The sequence below is a fragment of the Alexandromys fortis genome, unplaced genomic scaffold, assembly GCF_014885135.2.
Source record: "Alexandromys fortis isolate MF-2015 unplaced genomic scaffold, M_Fortis_MF-2015_v1.1 scaffold_91, whole genome shotgun sequence".
In the NCBI taxonomy this organism is placed as follows: domain Eukaryota; kingdom Metazoa; phylum Chordata; class Mammalia; order Rodentia; family Cricetidae; genus Alexandromys; species Alexandromys fortis.
The window spans coordinates 7190379-7210930 of NW_026067968.1; the positions used below are offsets into that span (position 1 = coordinate 7190379).

Genomic DNA, 20552 nt, shown 5'->3' on the forward strand with positions numbered 1-20552 from the left:
CCGCTCGCAAAGTGATGAGAAGGTTAGGTGCTTCCCAGGAGGCGCGCAGACCCTACCGTCGCTCAGGAGGGACAGAAGCGCATGCGTGCGCGTAACTAGTGTCTCGGCAGCCCCCACCGTCCTTCCTCCGCCCCCCCCCCCGTCCGTACTCACCTAACAGGTTGGGGTCCTAGCAGTGGGCGGGGCCGCAAGGAGGAGCAGGACCCCCGCCCACCTGGCTCTTCTCGGGGTGGGGGCGGTGCTCTGGTGTCCCGCCCCCTTCCCTCCCTCTACGGGCCTTGGCCCGCCCCCGCCCCCGCCCAGCCTGTCCCGGAGCAAGCCTGCCGCCGCCACAGCGCTCTCTCTTACCAGTCGCTTGCTCAACCAACTTCTGAGCAGGAGGCCGGGCCATGGGGGTGCCCCCGGGGCGGATCACGTAGCCACGGCGCCCCGAGAACCAACGCATCCTTTCCTGCATCTGGGCCATGGTCGGCCGCGGAGCTTCCTTGTGTGCGGTGCAGCCCGCGGTATGCAAGACTGGGCAAGGAACGGGCGGCAGGGCCCAGCGGGCACCGGGTTCAGAGCCCGGGACAACAAGGATGCTCGAGGGATGCGCGGCGCCCTCTAGGGGTGGGGCCTGGAGCTAAGCGCGACGTGGGACCCCTGAGCGTCTTGCTGGGGCTACTTCGCCAGGGACCTCTGGCGTTGCACCCAGGGCTCTAACTTTTGTGAGAGCGTGGCTTTAGGGTCGTGAGGTCTGGAGTCGGCCGCGTGGAGTACTGCAGGAGCGCCTCCCGAAGGCTTGGGTTTACTGTTCCTTCTCCCGCACTCCCCGCAGGTAGCTGAGTGTGGCCTGGCTCGTGAGTCCCAGCCGCTTGAGGTATCACCGCGCAAGAGGTTGCCCGCCGGGCTCGACCAAGACCCATGCAGCAGCCGACCTGCTCCAGAGGGCGCTGGGGCCAGCGCAGAGCAGGGCCACTCGGCTGGTGGAGGCGGTTGGTGCCGCCACTGCCACACGAAGCTCGTGGAGCTCAAACGACAGGCATGGAAGTTGGTCAGTGGCCCCGGGACTCCCCTTCGGGTAAGTGACTCTCCTTCAGGCCATGTCTCAGACAAGGCAGAGCTGGAATATGGTAGAGTTTTGGGCTGGAGCTTGGAGCGTGGCGGGTTCAACATGAGCCCACTTGTCTTACCCAGCTTCCCTGTCTGCAAGAGTGGATGTAGGGTGTAACCCACCCTGCTGCATGTCAGAGGGGGTTGGGTAGATTTCTTTCCTAGCTACAGATGTCCTGTATCTGGAGCCATACTGTTTGGGAGGAGTAGAGAAGGGGGAGACGGACTTCACTCAGAGCAGGGCTTGGCATGGTGTGGCAGTTTGGACACCTGGGCATTGACATGCCTGTATACAGAAGGCATTAAAGGAGAGAGAGTGGGCCTCTTTCTGCAACTGTGGGGCACCCACAGTTGCCTAGGGTCTGTCGTGGGCCTGCGTCCTGCCCTGGATATCTGCTTCTTGGCCTAAGCCTTTCATGTGGGTAGTGACTACTGAGCCTCTGGGTTTCCCAGGCTTCGGCCTGACTGGCAAGTGCTGGTCGATGGGAGAGGAGTCTACTGGGCTTTCCGCCCTGGCCCCTCTTCTTGCCAGGCGTGTAAAGAGCAGGAGCATTGTTCCAGGGAACAATGGTCCCTGGAAGTGTGCAAGGCAAGGGTGTGGGGGTCTCCACAGGAAGCCACTCCTGACCTTCAGCCTCCGTGAAGGAGGCCCTGGGAAGTGCCTGAAATCCCCATCCAGTCCAAATACAGTCCTCCAAGCAGTGCTGTGCTTAGGGTGAGACCCAGAGTGCCCTTTGGGCCAAGGCAGATGTGGTGGATGCCTTCAGGTGTGTCTGTTCTGGGCACCTCCCCCGTCCCTCCTGGCATCTGTAAAGAGCAGGAACATATCCTAGGGTGGGGGCTGGGTCTGTGAGCCTGTATGGGGTGTGACGACCACGGGTGTTGTGTGGCTTTTGTCAGTGGCGGCCAGCCTCTGCCATACTCTCTACCCAGACAGCCTGGTTCTTAGCTCCAGCTTGCAGCCTTGGCTGTGTGCAGCCTAGGCCCCCTGGCCGGCTGGCTGCTTACTGGTGGGTGGGCCTAGTAAAGAAAGCTGCAGCCATGGTAGTGAACTGGTAGAAGCGGAGAGCCATCGATGGAGGGCTGTGGGCTCTTCCTGTAGACCCCGCTGTCCCTCTCCAAGCTCCCGAGTGTGGCCTTTGATGCAGGCAGCTGCTCCACACTCAGCGGAGGCTAACTTGTCCTGACTTGGGCCTGGTGGGCTGGCCAGGGCTCTGCAGGGCTTTGTGTGGCTTTGAGCCCCTCATCTATGACTATGTGTTTCCTCTTGTCGCACAGGGTGCCCTCTATCTATTCTGGGAATGCTATCTAACCTGTGGAGTGCTGTGCCCAGCACAGGAAGGCTCTGTCATCCATTTTTCTCCAGAGATAATTGAAAACCCTGGGGCACAGGTTGGACCCGTGGCCCAGTATTTCAATAGGTGCCATTGTTGTGTTACCAGTGTGTGGCAAGCCCTTCTCAGCAGGGAGCTGCAACCATAGCCCTCTGTTAACCACTGTGTGCACACACATCACATACACAGACCACACACACACTGCACACACATATACACCACACACACAGACCACACACACAGACATGCACTCACATATACCACACATACACACACCCCACACACAGACATGCACACACATATACACCACACACACACACACCACATACACAGACCACATACACACAGACACGTGCACACATACCCATACACCCACACGCACACACGGTCTGTTTTGAGGTGGGAGTTAGCCCACTGAAGGGCGGATGGGGGACCTTTGATCTTCACCTGTGGGTGAGCTCCAGTATCTCTATGTGCCAAGGTCAAGATGATGTTGAGAATTTAGGGTGGAGAGTTAGGATCCTCTGAGGGGTCTACTTCTTAATTTTGGCCACGGGGAAAGGAGCTCTCCCATGAGGACAGTACTTTACAGCTTATAGAGGAGGCTGCCGGAATCTCACATCTATCTCTGTGGTTCTTAGAGCAAGCAGAAGGCCTGCTAGGCTCTCACTGCTGGTTGGAGATTGAGGGCCCAAGGACCCTCAGAGTCCTTGGCTTGGGTCTCTGTCTATTCTCAGTATTAAGGTAACTGTGGGGCCGTGGAGGCAGCCTGGTAGCATTGCTCCCTAGCCATGCTGTCACTAAGAAAGGCTTGTCCCCGTTACCTTCCAGCCCACCTCTCAGGTGCATATAACAGTATGGGGTGAGCTCTGGCTCTGAGGTGGGCTCGACAGTCATCTTCACTGTGGGTCTTTGGGTAATCATGGCCGTTGGGTGCTGCATTTGGAACCCAGATCTTGGAAGCCCAGATGCCCTGCCATCACGCTGCTGTGGTCCCTTTCAGGTACTCCTGCCTGTGCGGCCTGTTTGGGACTCGGAGCACAGTGCCTTCCCCCTGAGAGCCAAAGCCCAGGTCCCCCAGCCCCGTCTTTCTGTGTCTACATCTGCTGCAGTGAAGTGGCCACAAAGTTCCAGCAGATGATCCCTTTCCTTCCTCTCTACCCCAGTCCGGGGTGCTACTCCTCATCTCTACCCCAGTCCGGGGTGCTACTCCTCATCTCTACCCCAGTCCAGGGTGCTACTCCTCATCTCTACTCCAGTCTGGGGTGCCACCCTCATGCAGTAGCTCCGCTGTGTTATGAAGAGGTCTCAGTCACATGGAAATGCTTATTAAACAACTGAGTGGCCAGACTTTTCCTCTCATACCTCATGGGTGGTCACCCTGAGGGTTGCTGGGCTGCGTTCTGTCTGTATGTCCCTGGGTGACGCCTCCCCACGCCCCCAGAGGATGGTCCTTGTACCCGACAAAGGATGTCTTGCTGTTGCTTAGAGAGGGTTGTTCCGAGGTGGTGACGCTTCCTGGGCTAGTGACATTCTTTCAGACTGTCAATACTGGAGCTGAATTAATGATTCCCCAACGGGAAAATGATTGACTCTCATTTAGGTCTTGCAGGCCTCCTGTTCATCCAGCCAGAGTTCCATCCCATTGCCTCCTGAGGCCCTTGTTCCTTTGCTGCGGCCTGTGGCTGCATCACTGGAGCAGTGAGCAAGGCTGCCAAAGGCTGGGTCTCTTGCTGCCTGTTCCTCCCATTCCCATCCAGCCCAGATCGCATTGTCTTGGTTCTGGAGCCTCCACACCCATGGGAACCAGCCCTTGAGGGTCAGGCTCTGGTGCATTCCTGCCCTCCCTGTGGTTTGGCCTCAGTGCTGTGGTATGTGCTCACTCCATCATGACACTGTGTGTGCCTTGGCCCTTTCTCTCTGTATCACCTTCTACTTGGGCTGAGGGGAGGGGGGTCTGCAGGGGCACGCATGCTTTGGCTGCACAGCTCCTAGCTCTGATGGCACTGGAACTTGGGGGGAGGTAAGACCATACTCCCCCACAACAGTTTGTGGCCCTGAGTGGTCTAGGACTGAGGCTGGTTCCTCTGATTCGGAAGCTATTCCTTGGGATAGCTAGCGTTTTCCCCCACTCCTATGGGCTGCCATCTTTGATGTTTGGAGCCAGGCCAGGTAGGTGCCTGGGGCCATTCAGGGTGGGGCCCTGGTGTCAGCACTGGTTCCCAGCTGAGCCCAGGTGTCTGTTAGGGGAGGTGTGAGAGGGGCTGGTGCTCCCTGGGGCTGGCTGGCAGGGGATGAGGTGACTCAGCAGGGAGGTGTCTACTCCAGGGCCTGACTGGAGGTGCTCAGAGATCCAGGCTACTCTAGGGTTCAGCTGGGACCAGGAGGATCCTGGTAACGCCAGCATTCCCCTCCAACCTCTGCAGTTCCTCTCATGTGTCTGTTCATTCAGTGTGGGGCAATGCATAGGTCTATTACAGGGTCCACCCTGCCTGTTTTGCTGGCCTGTGGTTCCATACATGGAGTGAAGGTGGCACTTGGGGAAGGATTTAGGCTTAAGGGTGGGATTCTTTGTCCTCAGAACTTCTGTTGGGGCAGCATTGGAATGGCTGTTGTGCACATCTGGGGTCCAGTAGAAGCTTCATGTCTAAAGAGGTGTGTGTGTGTGTCTTTCATACATAGAGCTAACAAACAAGAGCTGAGTAATCCATGTCCTCACTCCCCTCTCCTGAGCTGAGTAATGCGGGGTCAGAGGGGTTGTGTCGGACTCCCCTGCTCTTTGAGTGGTGGCTCCAGCAAACTGAAAGGCCTTGCAATGGTTTGGAATAGGTAGGGTTTTCCGAAACTTCCCTCTGGTGTCCTGGAAGTACCTTGTAAGCAGAAGTCAGGGGAGCTGGTTCCTGTCTTAAACAGCAGTGAAGGCCTAGCTCTCCTTCACTTCGGCCTGCCAGGAAGCTCACGATAGCTGTTCCGCTCCAGATAACCAACCTCATGGGACTGTCCTCTTAAGGAGAGTGGTCGTTCCTGTGTAGTCACTTTGGACTCTATCTTAGTCACATTGTTTTGTTTTTAGTTTACGTTGTGTAGCTCCTGGAAGCTACCACACGGTCTTTGTGCTAAGGCCTGGAGTAAGTAAGTGGGACCTCAACGTGGAGCATGCCTTGGCATTATTTAAATAATTAAATAATTAAAGTTATTTAATAACTTCACCGTTTATTTGGTTGATGGAATGGGAAACTTGAGCAGTGCAGGGCAAGTGGGCATGACTGGCCAGACCCCGCGGGCTCCTGCTGGCAGCCAGGTGGGTGGTCTGGTCTCTCTGCCCTGCTGCTGAGTTTAGTCTCTCCCTTCCTGCTGGAGTAAGCAGTGGGCAAGGGGAGCCTGCTGCAGGAACCAGAGAACCAGAGGCCTTAGTTTTTCATCTGCTCCTACAAGGCCCAAATTGGAGTCACCATTGTTCCTTGTTGTTTGGGACCCTTGCAGGGTCTCATTGTAGTGCAGATGAATGCACCCTATCCTTCAGGACAGCGAACCTCTTAGATGCGAACCTCTGTGGTCAGGAGGCCGAAGGCTGGTTGTTAGGCATCTGGTGCCCGGTGAGAGGCCCCAGTCTGGTCTCGTTCCTGCCCTGTGGTGGCATCCTGCTGGGAGAGGGCATGGGCGGGCTTCACAGGTCATTGTTAGCAAATTTATAGTCGTGTGTGGCCCAGGGCCAGGCCTGGTGCTGACTGGGTCTGGATTTAGATGGATGCTTCTACAGAATGCTTGCTTTGACCTCTGACTCCGGCCACAGGGTCAGCCCGAGCTGCTTCCTGTTTCCTGGGTGGAGCGTGCCACGCTTGATCTCATGTCAGGGGCTTGGACGGCTGGATAGGCTCCTCTCCATCCTGTTGCTCCAGCTCGTGGCCCCAGCCCAGCTCTGCCTCCCAGAGGCCATGAATTCCTTCCTGTTGGAACCCCAGAGACTGTCCTGAAGCCAACTCTGTTTTTGTTCTTATGTAACCCTAAGGCCTGTCTTTCTCTTGTCTGCCTCTCCTCTTTGTCCCCACGCCTACCTCCACAGGAGGAAGCGTACAGAGAGGTCTGGCTCTTGCTTTTGGATCCCAGACCCAGAAATCTGATAGGCATGAGGCAGAGATGGGGGTCCCTTAAAAGATGGCCAGCCAGGAGATGGGAAGGGGTGAGGCCTGGGAGTGGGGACCCTGGGTTGGAGCTTCAGGCTGTGTGGCCTGAGGTAAGTGCCTCAGTTTCTTTGGCTTTCCTAAGGAGGGCATTTTCTTAGTGGATGTCTGTACCGATAGAGGTGGGTGGAAGGGCTTTGTCAGGTGGTGGCTGTTGGGTTCTGGATGATACCAGGTGCCTAGCCTGCCTATCTTCACTTCTGTAGAGTGCTGGATGGGCAGAGAGGGCGCTGGGCCTGTCTGGCAGGAGGGTTGGCTGGCCTTGATGCTATGATAGGGCATCTCCTATGGGGTCAGGACCCCTCCTTTTCTATAGGTACCCTAAGACCTGCTGGGGAGAAGAGCTGGGTGGGTGGGAAGGCCAGAGCACCCCAGACAGTCTCCTGGTCCCAGAGGCCAGGACCAGCAAGCAGGCTAAAGACTTTTGAGAGTGCAGGCACCTAGGTCACTCTTCCTGTGTAGTCAGGGAGGAGATGGAGCAGGACACAGTTTGCTAAAGGCCACAAGGCTGGTTGAGCTCCTCCTCTGCGTTCTCCTCCCGGCTGTGTTCTTGAGCAAAGTGCCGAGGGTCTGGAGGCTAGCTCTGGGCATGCAAGGCCAGCTCCGGGCATGCGAGGCCTACGGCATTTGCAGAAAAGAATCAGACCTGTAGGGTGGTACAAGGGCAGCCAAAGACCCGGCATCAGACTGTGGGAGGGGTTTGCCCGGGCTCATGCAGAGACTGCCAACACTGGCAGATAGGGCTGGCAACCGTAAGGTGGCAGTTCCTCAGAGTGACATACACAGAGCTGCTCAGGCCCTGGGGCCATGGCTGGGGTTTGGGTTGTCCCTAGAATTCTTTGCTGAGAGCTGGATTTATGCCCACAGAAATATGCCTGTGACCCAATCCAGGACTCTGAAGCAGCCCCTGTTGGAGGGAGGGTAATGGATGGGGGCTCGTCTGTGGGCTTCTGCAGGAGTCTGCCCACGGACTGGAGAGAGGCAGGGGCCTGATTCTGCACGCCCTTCCAGCTGGTTACTGGTGAGTTTTTGCATCTTTATTGCTTACCTGTCTGCAGAGACCCAGCTCTTCCAGCTTCAGGAGGGGATGTACCCTAACCTGGCAGTGTGAACCTGCCTCAGGGGATGCTTGGCTGCCTCATGGTCCAGTGGGGAAACTGAGGCATGGGTTTTGTGCTTTGTCTGGTGGAGGCAGAGCGTATATTTTACGCCCTTTCAGGTGGGGTCCTGATTAGCCGCTGTGTCCCCACAGCTGAGGCGACTGGTGCTCCCCAGGTCTTTAGCATCCCATGGGGGTTCTTCGTAGAGAACAGGGCAGCTATTGAGGGGGAGACTCTCAATGAGTGAGTCTGTCCTGAGTCACCCAGCTGGACTGTTCCTGGCACGGGGCTATGGGTGCGTGCTGGTCAGTGCTGGGTGGGCTGGGCTATAGGTCGATAAGATGGAGAGCCCAGCCAGACCTCTGGTGAGGTCCCTGGGAGGGTGGGGGACCAGGGCAGCCTGGGTGTGCCTGCCAGTTTCCAGGCTGGAAAATTGAGCCCTGAACCACCCTGCCAGGCTGCACGAGACACAGGAATGTCCTCAATAGCAAGCCACTGGGAGTCCCTTCCTGGACCTGTTGTCATCTCCGGAAACAGTTGCTGTACAGGGTCATAGCCCAGAATGCTTTGTTTGGGAAGGAAGGGAGGTTGAGGTAGCAGGTACTGTAGTCATGGGGTCCTCATGTCTGCTCCCTCCCATGTTCTTGTGGTAGTGCAGTGCGGGGAGGGGAGAGCCAGGGTGTCAGGCATAAAGGGACTCTAAGCCTATTTGGCTTCTCACTGGGCCTCTCATGGGTGCTGGGATTCCCTTTGTAGAGATGGATGGTCTCACATGGCGAGCTAAGGCCCCTGTTTCTGTGGCAGGAACTGGAAGCAGGGCCCTCTAGTCTCCCAGTGGCTGGAGAAGGTTCAGTCTGTTTTCCCTGACCCCTGGGTGGAGCTTGGCGGTGCTGAAGCCTGGGCAATGCCTTCCATCCTCACAGGAGAAAATGGAAGGATTACTTAAGGCAACTTACAGACCCTAGAAACAAAATAAAAACGGAAAAGTCATCATTTTTAAAACAGGGAGGTGCCCTAAAACCCGCCGTGTGATGGGTGGGTTGTGCACAGTGCTAAATTGAATCAAATTAAGAAAAATACTTTCCAAACACAAGTAAAATAGCTGTTTAATTAGCCTATAAAGCGGAAATTAAAAGTAATATTTTGCAGTGGAGTAATTACTGTCTGTCTGAAAGCAATGTGTTTCAGAGGTAACAGGACCAGGGGCTGGGGCTTCTGAATTTAATCCTGAACCTGGGCCCAGGGACCCCGGGGGCTTGAGCTCCTGGACACAGTGCGCTGCTCGGGTGGGTGGGAAAGGAAGTCTGGCCTCGGCAGAGAGGGTCCTGACATTTCCTCCTGGGCTCACCCTCTGTGCTGAGCTTCTTAAAGCTAAAGGAAGTTCAAACCAGCAGGGTTTGCTGGTGGCTGCTGAGGGGGCAGGGCAGGGGAATCTGGTGGCCTGCTGCAAGGCCTTTGTCTGGTCTGAGGGCCTTGCAGAGAACAGCAGGCTTGTGTGGGGTGGGGCGGGAGCCCCCTCTCCAGAGCCCTGACTGTACTATAGAAAGCCCATCTCTGCTCAGTCTTCTCTAGTCTCCCAGCTAGTCCCCAAAACAAGGAGGTCTTGGGTCTCTCTGGAGTGGGCTGTGTGGTTCCGAATGACCCAGCTGCACGACACAGTGGTTCTGCTTTTTGTGGACCTCAGTGCTGTGTTGTGACTCCCAGCGACCCCTGCTGCAGTTTAGCGTGTTCAAGCAGCTTGTCCCCCAGCAGTTTGCCACTCTTTTGTGGGATTAGGGCTGGAAAGGTGGCCCTGGCTTTTAGCTGGGCCCAACTCTCAGCCCCCAAGGGCTGGGATGGTGAGGGGACCAAAACGCTGACTTGGCAGCTTGTCCCCCTCCTGGGTCTTGGCCAAGGGTTCTGGCCCACTAGAGGCTTGTGCAGCAAGGCCTGGGGTGCAGGGCAACTGTTGGGAACAAGGTACCTTGTCCCAGATGCCTGGGGCTGGCTGCATGGCTGAGCAATGGGGACCTGAGCAGGATGGCCCATCTCTGGTCACCCCCAGTAACTGGATGGACCTCCTCTGCCCCTGAGCAGCCAGACTTCCCTCCTGCTCTCTGCAAAACTGTGTTGGGGGCTAGGGCACCCTGGGAAAGGGGATCATTTCAGAGGCTGAGACAGGCAGAGGCCTCCAGGCCTGTTCAGAGGGCCCAGAACAAAGGGTAGCTGGGCCTGGATTCTAAGCTGGAGCTGGGCGGCCTCTTTCAAGCTGAGCTAATGGCTGCAACAGGCCACACTTCCTTCCCTCTGCAGCCTCCTGCTGAGTGGAAAATTAATGCTTGAGAGCCAGACTGGAAACAGGCCTGGCCACCCTCGGCCTGGGGCTGGGTTGTTGGCTGGGATCACCCCACCCCTACCCCCACCCTCGGTTCATCTCTGGAGGCCTCTCTTGCTCCTGCAGGCTCCCTGGTGAAATCCGGGGGCATCAGCTAATGGGGACTTGGTCTGCCAGGCACTTCTGGGCCTGGAAACCGTCCAGAATTTATGGACTCGCCCATAAGTCAGGCAGCTGGCATGATGCTGGGCCTGGCAGAGGTCACTCTTTGATCTGCCGTGGGCTCTGGGTGGAAATGGGGTCAAGGAAGAAAGATCTTAGTCATGATAGTCCCCCTGCTTCTCACTCATTGGCTGTCTTGGCCACAGCCTTCAGCACTTTGAACCTCCTAGGCATTGTGGGCACAGGTGACCAGCCCCTGGGCACACTCAAGGAACAAGCATTTCTGGGATAAATGAGACACTTTGGGGGAGTGGCTGTCCTCAGCCCTCTCGTCTGAGAAATTGGTATATCTGGGGAGGCTGTGATGACAGCTGTATTGGAGTCAGGTTTTGCAAGGAAACCCTTGGGGGCCTTGGGTCTATTGTGGCCAACTTAGTGTAAGGAACTGCCTGAAAGTAGGCAGAAGGAGGCCAAGCTGGAGCTGATTGGAGTGGACCGAGAAATGATCCCAGGCTCTGATCACGGTGACATCTGTAGGCAGGCTAATATTTGTTGAAGGGGCTATGATGCTTGGGGCTGGCCCAGGAGACCAAGGGAATTGGCTCAGGACAGTGTTTCGCCTCTAGTGAGGTCACTCTGAGACCAGTCCCTCCCCGTCTCTCTGTGGGAGGAACGCCCCCACAGAGGGTGGCAAGTCTCTTCTGGGAGGTATTGCCTCTTCTGGGTGGGGTTCTTATCCTCCTGACTTACAGCCTGCTTGAGATCCCTGGGCACCCCTAGCTCTGGACAACGATGCTGTCCCCAGCTACCAGAGCAGGGATGAGCACCCTCACTCTGCAGACTGCCGAGTGACCCATCCACAGTAGTACGGTACTTCCTTGTGCTCCTAGGTACTCCCAAGGCCGACTAGAGACTGCAAAGACAGGGATAGGGTTTGAGCCCCTGCTCCAGAGAATCTTGGGAAGGGGGAACCCTGGAAGCTACTTCTCACTAGTCTCCTGCCAGGCCTTGGACCAGTGCCTTTACCCACAAGCTGGTTGTCAGGGAGCTACAAACGCATCTTATTAGCCGTGAACCAGCATGGTTAATGATGGAGAGACGGTGGGTTGGCTGTCGGGGGCACAGGGAACCTCCTATTAACTCTGACAATTACCTTCCCGCTGGGCTCATGCAGATGAAATAGTTTGGGCCATAATAATGTTACGGATGGTGTTGCACTGGCTCCCACATGAGCTCGAGCGATGGGCTCCCTGTGTACCTGGATGCTAACTATTGTTCCTTGCTGTCCCCAGGACCCTTGCCTCTCTACCCTGCTTCTTGACAAGCTCCCAGCGCCTGGCGTTCAGCCAGCGTGCCGCCCTGACACTGAGAGCCGCTGTGACGTATGCACCACGCACCTCCACCAGCTCACTCGGGAAGCCCTGCGCCTGTTACAGACCCCCGCCAACCACGAGGACCCTGATGCTTCCCGAGGAGGCCTTGTGGCTCCCAGCCCTAGGGACCCACCTGGACCAGTGGGCCTTACAGGGAGGCAGCCCCCTGTGGGACCTGACAGGAGGAAGGCAACAGCTTGGCCACCCGGCCCCAGCGTCCAGGTGTCCGTGGCACCAGCAGGCCTTGGTGGAGCACTGAGCACAGTCACCATACAGGCCCAGCAGTGCCTTGAGGGTGTGTGGAGCCTCTCAAGGGTCAACAGCTTCTTGCCGCCGACCTGCCTGGTGAGTGCTCTGGGTATGTGGCTACTGGATCCCAGCTGACTTCCTTTTGGGCTCCTGACCACATCTGGGTGCTGTGTAGCATGGTGTTGGCAGTGCAAACCCAGGAAACTCGGAAATACCTTTGGCTAGCTTGCTTCTCAGATCATCTGTGATGCTGTAGGCTGATGGAGGAACCCAAGGTCTCCCGGGATGCCCCTCATCTGCTCATCTGGGCTTGGGTTTAAAGAGACTGTCTTACCTTTGGGGAGCTGCCATGCAGGCTGTCCTCAGGGCCATAGATCGGGGCCATAGATGGGGTGCCCCATGGACAGATGACAGAGCCTGGAGTACACAGTGAGGCCCACAGTTGCTGGTACTGATGTCGAAGGATGTCCTCCAAGTCTCCCCTTAATCCAGACCTAAAGACCATGCCCAGGAGCGATTGTCTGGGGCATTGCCTGCACAGGTGCTTCTCATCGTCTTTCCTAGAGTGTTCCCAACATCTTTCTACCTGGTTCAAGAAATCCAAGAGTGGAAGTCAAGAGAGCGGTGCCGGTGGCCTTGAGGTGTCCTCGGGTGCTGGAAGATGGGGCTCAGAATTTGGGAATATAAGAGGTTATCTCTGGGCTTTGGGGAGGGAGGGCACCACAAGGGCACAGCTCCTCTACATGAGCCCTGCTCGACTTAGCCCTTCTCCAGGAGCACCATGCTGAGGGCACAGCCACCTGCCCCTTGAGGACTTAGTCTGAGGGCCCCCTCGGTGCCTACCAGGGAGGGCAGTGTACTTTGTACTGTTTGTCTGAGTTCCCCCGGTGACTGTAGTGGGAGGGATCCTCTGGGGAGAGAAGGTAGAAGTAGTTCTACCAGGAATGAGGTACTGGTAGCTTCTGGGGAAGAGGCAGGAGGAGGAGAGGTGAAGGGGGCAGGGGCAGGCTGTTGTGGAGCGTGTGTAAATGGCTACATGGAGAAGCCCCCCTCTCCCCAAGTTGCTCCCTGGAGCCCTGATTGCGGAGGATCTGTGGGTCTTTCTAAGAAGTCATGCTTCCGTGGTAGAGTTCCAGGTATGCATTCCAGGCAAACAACAGCCAACCATGCAGGCCTGGGAAGTTTGCAAAGTCTCTGGTGTGGGGTGTAGGCTCTTACCCTTGGTCTGTGTGTCCAGTGGCATTTCAAAGAGAGGTGTGCAGAGGGACCCCAGAGCCACTGGGCAGTGTTTATACACGCTCCCATGTAAGGAAGATTCCTCCCGTTTTCTGACTCTAGGCATCTCTGAGGTAGGTAAAACTTGGCTAGACTTGCTCTTGGATGTGGTGTGTGCTGAGAATTCTGCCTCAAGCTGGAGCTGGTCCCTGGGGTTTGTTTAGGGGCTGATCTTTTGAGGCCGTCTATCCATCTTACCCTAGTGAAGGGAGGCCAGCTGCTCTGTCTTCCTGAGGCTTTGACCCAACAGCTGGGCTGCCTGAGGAATGGGGAACAGAACCTAGGTGTAGGGTACAGATGCTACTGACTCTTCAGGTGAATTAATTAATTCCTAGAGGAGGTGGCATGGAGCTGGACCTTAAAGGAAGCCTCAGGTGATATGCTCAGACCTAAGACCCTGGTGGGAAGGGGTGTGGGTGACCCCACAGATTGGCTGGCCATTGCCTTATGCTTTGGTGTGGTGATGCGGACTAGGGAGGAAGCTGGGAGGGTCATTGGCCTCTAGTTAAGCAAATCTGACTGTGGCCTGCTTGTCATAAAATGTGGGCATTTAAGGCTCTCACTCTATTTCACGTGCACATTGATTGTGTTTGGGAAGGTGGGAATGGATTTATAATTAGAGAACAGTCTCGGCAATCAATAGGGAGATTATTAGAACCATAAATAGGACTTTAGGCTGCAGATGAGGCAATGTCCCCTGAAGCAGGGCATCAATCGCCATGATCAAGTACCGCCTGGGCGCTCTGGTATTAAATACGTCTGGAGAGATGCATTGTGAATTTGTTACAGATCATCAGCGGTCTGATAGGGTTCCCACCAGTGGGAAAGGCAACCTAGCCCCTGTCATACTGGGCTGAGGAGTGGAGGGCCAGGTCTGGGTTCCATGGGCGCTTTCACCTTGGCTGAGGTCAGCAGTAGAGGCTGGGGAAAGTGGATGGCTCTGGCTGGACAGTTGGTCCTTAGAGGGGATGTTATGATCTGTGTGTGTCTTCATGGACTCCTGAAACCACAGGCAAGGCCTAGAACATTTTAGATGCTGTGGCTGAGAGCTACCCTGGTCCCTCCAATTGGGTGTTACTGTGGTGCAGCTGCCCTCACAGCCCCGAGTTCCAGTGCAGCGAGAAGCTATTGGCTTGCTTTAACCCAAGTCATAGCCACATCTCATTCAGGTTTGGAGCAGCCATGACAGGCTGTCCTCAGGGCACAGCGCAGGGGACATAAGCTTGCCCCATGGATGGGTGACAGAGCCTGGAGTACACAGTGAGGCACTGACATTTATAAGCTGAAGGATGTCCTCCAAACCTCTCCTCCCACAAGGGAGCCCTGTGTGAGCCGGGCTCCCCTTAACCCTTGATCAAAGAGGGTCCCTTTCCTGACCGTTTTCCCTGTGGAGTATCCAGCCATTGCTCTTCAGCTCCTGGGGGACTATTCCTACTAGTCTTTCTAGGCCAGGGGTTCTCAATCTGTGGGTCGTGACCCGTTTGGGGTCGAAGGACCGTTTCACAGGGGTTTCCTAAGACCATCCTGCATATCAGATATTTACATCATGATTCAAAACAGTAGCAAAATTACAGTTATGAAGTAGCAACTTCATAATAAATAATTTTATGGTTGGGGGTCACCACAGCATGAGGAACTGGAAGGGTCACCGTGTTAGGAAGGTTGAGAACCACCGCTCTAAACTGTCGGGTGGAGACACCAGTTCTGTAACAGATGAGGGGCACCAGTGCGTGTGGTTCTCTGGTGCCAGCCATGTGGCATGTTCCACAATCAGAAGCCCTCATGGGGGTCAAGAAACCTGTTGTCCTCTTGAAGCAAAAGCCGCAGGATAGGACTCACCTCCTGACCCCATAGTTAGATAGAGGTGGTTCAGTTGCCATCAGAGGGAGGCCTCAAGGAGCCAGGGTTCCCCACTCAGGGTGGTTGCATAGCACCGTTCTGGGGGTGCCTGCTGCCTGCCACTGCGAGCTGTTCAGGGCACCTACTGCCTGCCATTCATAGAGACCTGGGGTGGCTCTTGGAGGGTGGAAGAGCTCCAGCTGGGCCTGAGCCTCCACGGACTCTTCCTAGTGTTGCTGAAACCCTGTGTAGGACTTATTTTACCCCCCACGTAGTGGGGGTTGGCAGGGTGGCCTCCTCTTCCATGTGAAGCTCCTTCTGTGGCAGGGGTGGGGACAATGGGCCTTGAAAGTGTAGGACTTTGCACCTTGTTGCCAGGCCGTGAGGCTCTGGATGATGAGATCAGAGGAGGGAGCCGCAAAGAGGTCCCACTAAAGATCTAACATTCTCTGTGGGACACTACTCCCTCAAGTTAGCCTGCGCCTCCAGGTTGCTTCTCCAGTACTTCAGCGCCTGGTGGGTATTATGGGGGGAGGGGTTCCTAGAGGGCACTGTCCTTCACTGGCCAGAACCGTGCAGGTGCAGAGGTCGGCCCCAGAGGGCTGCTGCTGTGGGCTAGTCTTTGTTCCTTAAACTAGCCCGGTGTTCTCTAGAGGTCGGCTGACATTGGGTGACCACTTAGTTCTGCAGTGTCTCACCTTTGTGTGGGTACAGGTGGAGTCAGGGCTCTGTTCGCTGTCCCTTGGCCAGTGCTGGCCTCATGCTCTCCTCTCTCCATGCTTTTCCTTTCGTTGCTGCTGTGTGCCTCCATCACACTTTCTGTTTGGCCGTCTGCCCACCTCCTCCCCATGTTGTGGTCCCCTCCTCCTGCCCACACCACCGCTGCTCTGCACTTGCTTTGGGACGGCTTCTTTTGGCATGTCCGGGCTCTGCTTCTGGCAGGAGTTGGCAGTGGCTGTCCCGATGGACAGAGCCGTGTCATGGCAGCTGGTGGGACGGTGGAGCCAAGTCACGTGCGGGACTCCTGAGACAGGTCAGTGTGGGGAGGACCAGCGGTGCAGGTGGGTCAGCCGGTCAAAGGCCCTGGTGCCTTGGGAGATGCCCCAGGGTGGCTGGGCTTATAGGAGTGGGTAAAAGGGCTGTGTGGGGTGTGGGTCAGCCATTCCGGCCCCTGGGCCCCAGCACTGCCATCACAGAGTGCCGAGCTAACTGTAGGTACTGGGGGGCTGTGGGTTGGATACCCCTCCTCCCCCAGCCTGTCCAAGGGTTCCTGGCCCTGGGCTCTGGCTGCTGTGCCCAGTAGATCCTCAGCCAAATCCAGCTCTGCTCCGAAGGGCTCAGACCGCAGCTCTCAGCCTTGCAGCTTAAACATTTTTATGCTTTCCTGTGCCACTCTCCCAGCTAAGCAACTCAGTCTCTGTAGGAAAACACAGTAAGTGTGGCGTGACCTGGAGAAGAAGGGGGCTGGCCAGGCTGGGTTCTGAGGCAGGTTTAGAGTGTAGTCCTATGTACCTCTACACCTATGGTCATGTGACTGACAAGGTGTCCAGCGCAGTGTCTGGAAAGCTATTCCAGGGCTGCCCTTTCCTTCTTGCAGGGGTAGTGGGTGCCGCTGGGGACAGAGAGGATACTGGGCTTGAGCTGGCTGAAGACTTGGCCTGGGCTCTGGACTTTTATAGGCAGAAAGAGTGTTCCTTCTCTAGGGGTGGGAGGGTGTTAGAAGCTGGGTTCTTCAGGAGCTGAGTAGCTGAGGCCTTTCCTGTGAGGAGGGTAACTGCCTCATGTTAGTGCTGCCAGAGTGGCTTTTTCTACAGAGCTACCACACTGGACTCAGGGACTGCATCCTTTGAGAGACCTTAGGAATACTGAGTTCCACCCAAGGTCCCCGGACCAGGCCTGTGCCCTCTGAGCCTGGGGATCCCAGGATCTGCCAGCTGGGGTACAGGCCATTTTGTTTGGATGTTGACCTCCTGACTCAGGCTGAATGGGAGGATATACTGGAGGGTGAGGGGCCTGGAGTTTTCAGGAGGAGACCGCTGCCTGTCCTACTTGGCTAGGGCTTGGGTCGCCTCCACCCCCAGAGCCCAAGGGACAGGTAAACATCACGTGGAAGCTGTCTTGGGAGCGTTTAATTACATCTATGCTCCATGACGAGGCCTCTCCCTTTCTAGAATTTATTTTAGCTAATTAGTTGGAAATGCCAGAGTTGTATTTCAGACAGTGGTGTGTCATCCGTTATCACATGGGGGGCAATTAGCACTCATGCCAAATATTTATTGTGGTGTCTTGTATAATTGTACCTCTGGGTGATCCCAGATGGCCCGGGGATGTAGGGCAAAGGTCTGTCTACCTGACCTCTGTGGTCATTGCAGGCCTTGATGAGGGCTGCAGCGTCTGTCCCTGGTGGGGTCTGCCTTTTCCTCGGTAGCTGAGACAGACCTGTCACGTACCCTGAGCTGGGGAGATGGGTCACTGTAGGTTGTTTTGTGGACGAGGCCTCTCTTGCAGGGTCCCAGGCTCCCTGCTGTGATTTTTTCGAGTCACACAGGCAGGATCTTGTAAGCGTGCGGGTGGGATGAGGGTGAGTGAGAGTTCTCAGCCTGGGGCAGTGTCCCTCTGTCACCTGCTTGTTCCTCACGTGGATTTCTCCTTCTTCCAGGCTGAGGCAGCTGTGGCTGCTGTTGCAGTGGCTGACACAGTCCGAGACTGCCCCCCAGCAGCAGGCCCTGATGGTATGTCTAAGGCGTGGGGCCGAGGGGCAGCATGCACTTCAGCCTTGGTTACTCCAGCCCCAGGCCCCTCAGCAGGGGGTTCCACGGGCCCATCTGCTGCTGCCTCTTTCTTTATAAGGTATGTCCTCTGGGGTCACATGAGCCACAGCACGTTGGGGAATGGAGGCCCTGAGTTCTTGGTCCCTGGTGGCTTGTGGCATATTCTTGGGAGAACTGTGGCTCAGTCAGTCAAAGAGGGGAGACTGAGAACCATTGTACTGAGCAGCTCAGCTGAGGGCCTGGCTGGCCTCCCGGGGACCTTTCAGAGCTCAGGTGCATAGAAGTGACAGGGCTGGGACTTGACTCCTTCCCTCCAGGATGCCTAGCTTGAGGATGTGGGGTAGCATGGCGGTCTGACCAAAGGGAACGGTGTACTTCAATACTTCAATGTGGGAGGTGGGAACAGGGCCCCCTCCCCAGCTTGGGCTCTGGCCCAAGGCAGAGCCTTTGGCTCTGTAGACCGAAGACTGGAGTCCTGCTCTCCTCCAGCAGCCTGAGGAACAGGGATTACAGGATGTAATCGCCATAATGAGAGGTAATGGCAGCCAGCTGGGGGTCACTGTCCCATTAACAGCCCGCACGGGCGCTGATAAGCTTGTCTGTATCATGCTGGGCAGTGTGCAGAGGGCGTCTTATCAGCCCTGGTCCGGGGGGACTGCAGGGCCTGATGGGGGGCGTGATGGGGCATGTGATTACGGCCTTGTCGGTGCTGGATGCTGAGGGCCATTGTGCCGTGCTGCGGTTCCTCCTGTGACTGATGCGGCCTCAGTCGCCACCCCAATTAGGTGCAGAGAACCTGGCTAGGGCCTTCCAGATGGGGACATGTACGAGTCATTTTCAGCCTGCTTGGCAGCCTCCATGTAACAGCAGCAGACAGGATGGTGTCTGGGAGGCTGGGCACAAGGGGCGGATAGCTGTCTCAACTTCAAGGATCTTTGCCTTGAGGATTTGGTGGCGTTTGGGGCAGCGACTCTCCTGGCATGGTACTTGTTAGGAGGTTTAGAAAGGTTCGGATCTCTTGAGAAGCGTTTATGTGGCCGCTGGTCTGGCAGTGGCCAGCACCCTGATTCTGAGGCCCCCCAGGGCCTGAGGAGGGTCTTGACACCCAGAGTGTGGGGTGTCCCTCTCCCACAGACTCATTGGCTACCCTGCCCAGCAGCAGGCAGCAGGTGCTGGCTGCCTTTTGTCTCAACTCCTCTGCCTGAGCAGCACCCTGACCTTGGAAAGTTTCCATAGAAACAAAGAAGCAAGTGGACCTGGGTGGGGGCTGGTATCAGGTTTTCCCAGGCGGGGCTGGGGTGGGGAGCAGTACTGGCTTCCATTACTTCCAGTTTATAAGTCATCCTGAATCTCGGTGGCTTCCTGACCTGTTGAGGGCCAGGTTAAAGGTAGGTGTCCCAGGAGGGCTGAGATTGCTGGTGGGAGTTTTGAAACTGTGTGACCACTGCCTGGCATTGCGGACAAAGGGGAGACACTTGTGGCATTGGAGAGGGGCTTGTCCAGAGTGCGCCAGGAGACAGTGGAACTTTGGCCTTGCCCCACGGCCTTTGGCTCATCTTGAGTAGATGCTGTTCCTACCCTCATCCTCTGAACCTGGATGGGTAGCGTGACCTTGCCCATCCTTGGGAGGTTTGCGTGATGGGAGAGGGGCTAACTAAGCCCAGTCTTTGAAGGTGTCCTTGGATGGAGGCCTGATCAGAGTGCTGCCCTCGAGGGCCGGGGGTGGGGGGCTTCAGGGCCTGAGGAGGGGTCCACCAGGTGCATCTCTGCTGTGCACTCGGTGGGTGGGCTCAACAGTTTAGGTTCTTAAATCTCATAGTCCTGGGGTGAGTCTGGGCTGCCCAGGCTGAACAACCAGCGCAAACCTAATTCAGTCACCTCTGTGAGTCATGTCTACAGTGAAGTACATTGGTCCCAAGGGAACCAGAAAACCCAGGCGTTAGAGTGACTTCCCCTCAGCTGGACCTGGGTGCTTAATCCCTGAGTGGATGTATGTCCCTGGTTAAGAAATTTGAGGCCACATTCTGTGGGGGCTGCCATGACCTTGACACTCATGTTCTGAGCATCCTAATTGCTCTGCATCCCGCAGCCTTCCCTCTCTGTGATGCTCTCATTAGCCCTGATCCTTCTGCCCTTGGTAAAGATGGGTTACCTCTGGTACCCAGAATCTAGGTATCTCAGGAACCTCTGCTGGGACAGGCATCTTTCAGGTGGTTGTGGGGCAGGGATTTCTGTCTGGTACTCAAGAGCTTCCTGGCCTCTGTGGAGCCCCAAGTTTCTTTCTGGACATTTGTTTGGGCCTAACTGGCAGAGGTGTAGAGGCTCCAAGCTGGGTTACCAGGAGGAAGGATTTGACAGCATAGTCTCTTGCTTGCTCCAGCCTCCCTTGTAAGGCCCTCAGGTGACGGTGGCACAGCAGGCCCAGGGGAGCCCTAAGTGGCAGCTCTCTCCAGTCAGGTCTTAAGTCCCTTTAACTGTCTTGTAGGACCTACCAAGGGGCTCACAGTGAGTACTTTAGGTCCCCAAGAGGCCAGTCATGCAGATGGCAGGTCCGCTGTGGTGAAGGAGCCTTGATGTGTGGCCTTGCTATACCCAGCAGCCTCTCAGCTTAGGGGAAGCGTTACGTTGGCAGATGCTGATCGCTCCGAGGGATCAGTCTGCCTTTAGGTGCTCAGTGTCAAGTCCATCTGCCTCTGAAGTACCTTCCTCTTTGGAAGAGGTTCATTTTCTTTATGAAAAGGGGGAACTATTTTTATTTCTGCTCTCACGAATCAGGAACCAGAGAGTTGATGGATGTGGGGTTGCTGTTCAGGCTGCTATTCACAGACTGGGTCACTGGTGCCCTCATTTGTGTGTGCGCCA

At 56.2% G+C, this 20552-nt stretch overlaps 1 protein-coding gene across 3 annotated transcripts in view; it reads left to right on the forward strand.

Moving 5' to 3' along the window:
* Nucleotides 1-320: 320 nt before the first annotated feature.
* Nucleotides 321-20552, forward strand: part of Kif26a (kinesin family member 26A) — a 34730-nt gene continuing 14498 nt past the window's right edge. For 2 of the 3 annotated variants that reach the window (XM_050154776.1, XM_050154777.1), the window contains exons 1-4: nt 321-506; nt 818-1060; nt 11476-11901; nt 17579-17769. In XM_050154776.1, coding sequence (XP_050010733.1) covers nt 465-506; nt 818-1060; nt 11476-11901; nt 17579-17769 — 902 coding nt within the window. In that variant the 5' untranslated portion in view covers nt 321-464. Of the gene's footprint in view, nt 507-817; nt 1061-6515; nt 6661-7474; nt 7629-11475; nt 11902-17578; nt 17770-20552 lie in introns of those variants that run through there. The other variant, XM_050154779.1, reaches the window with a different exon arrangement.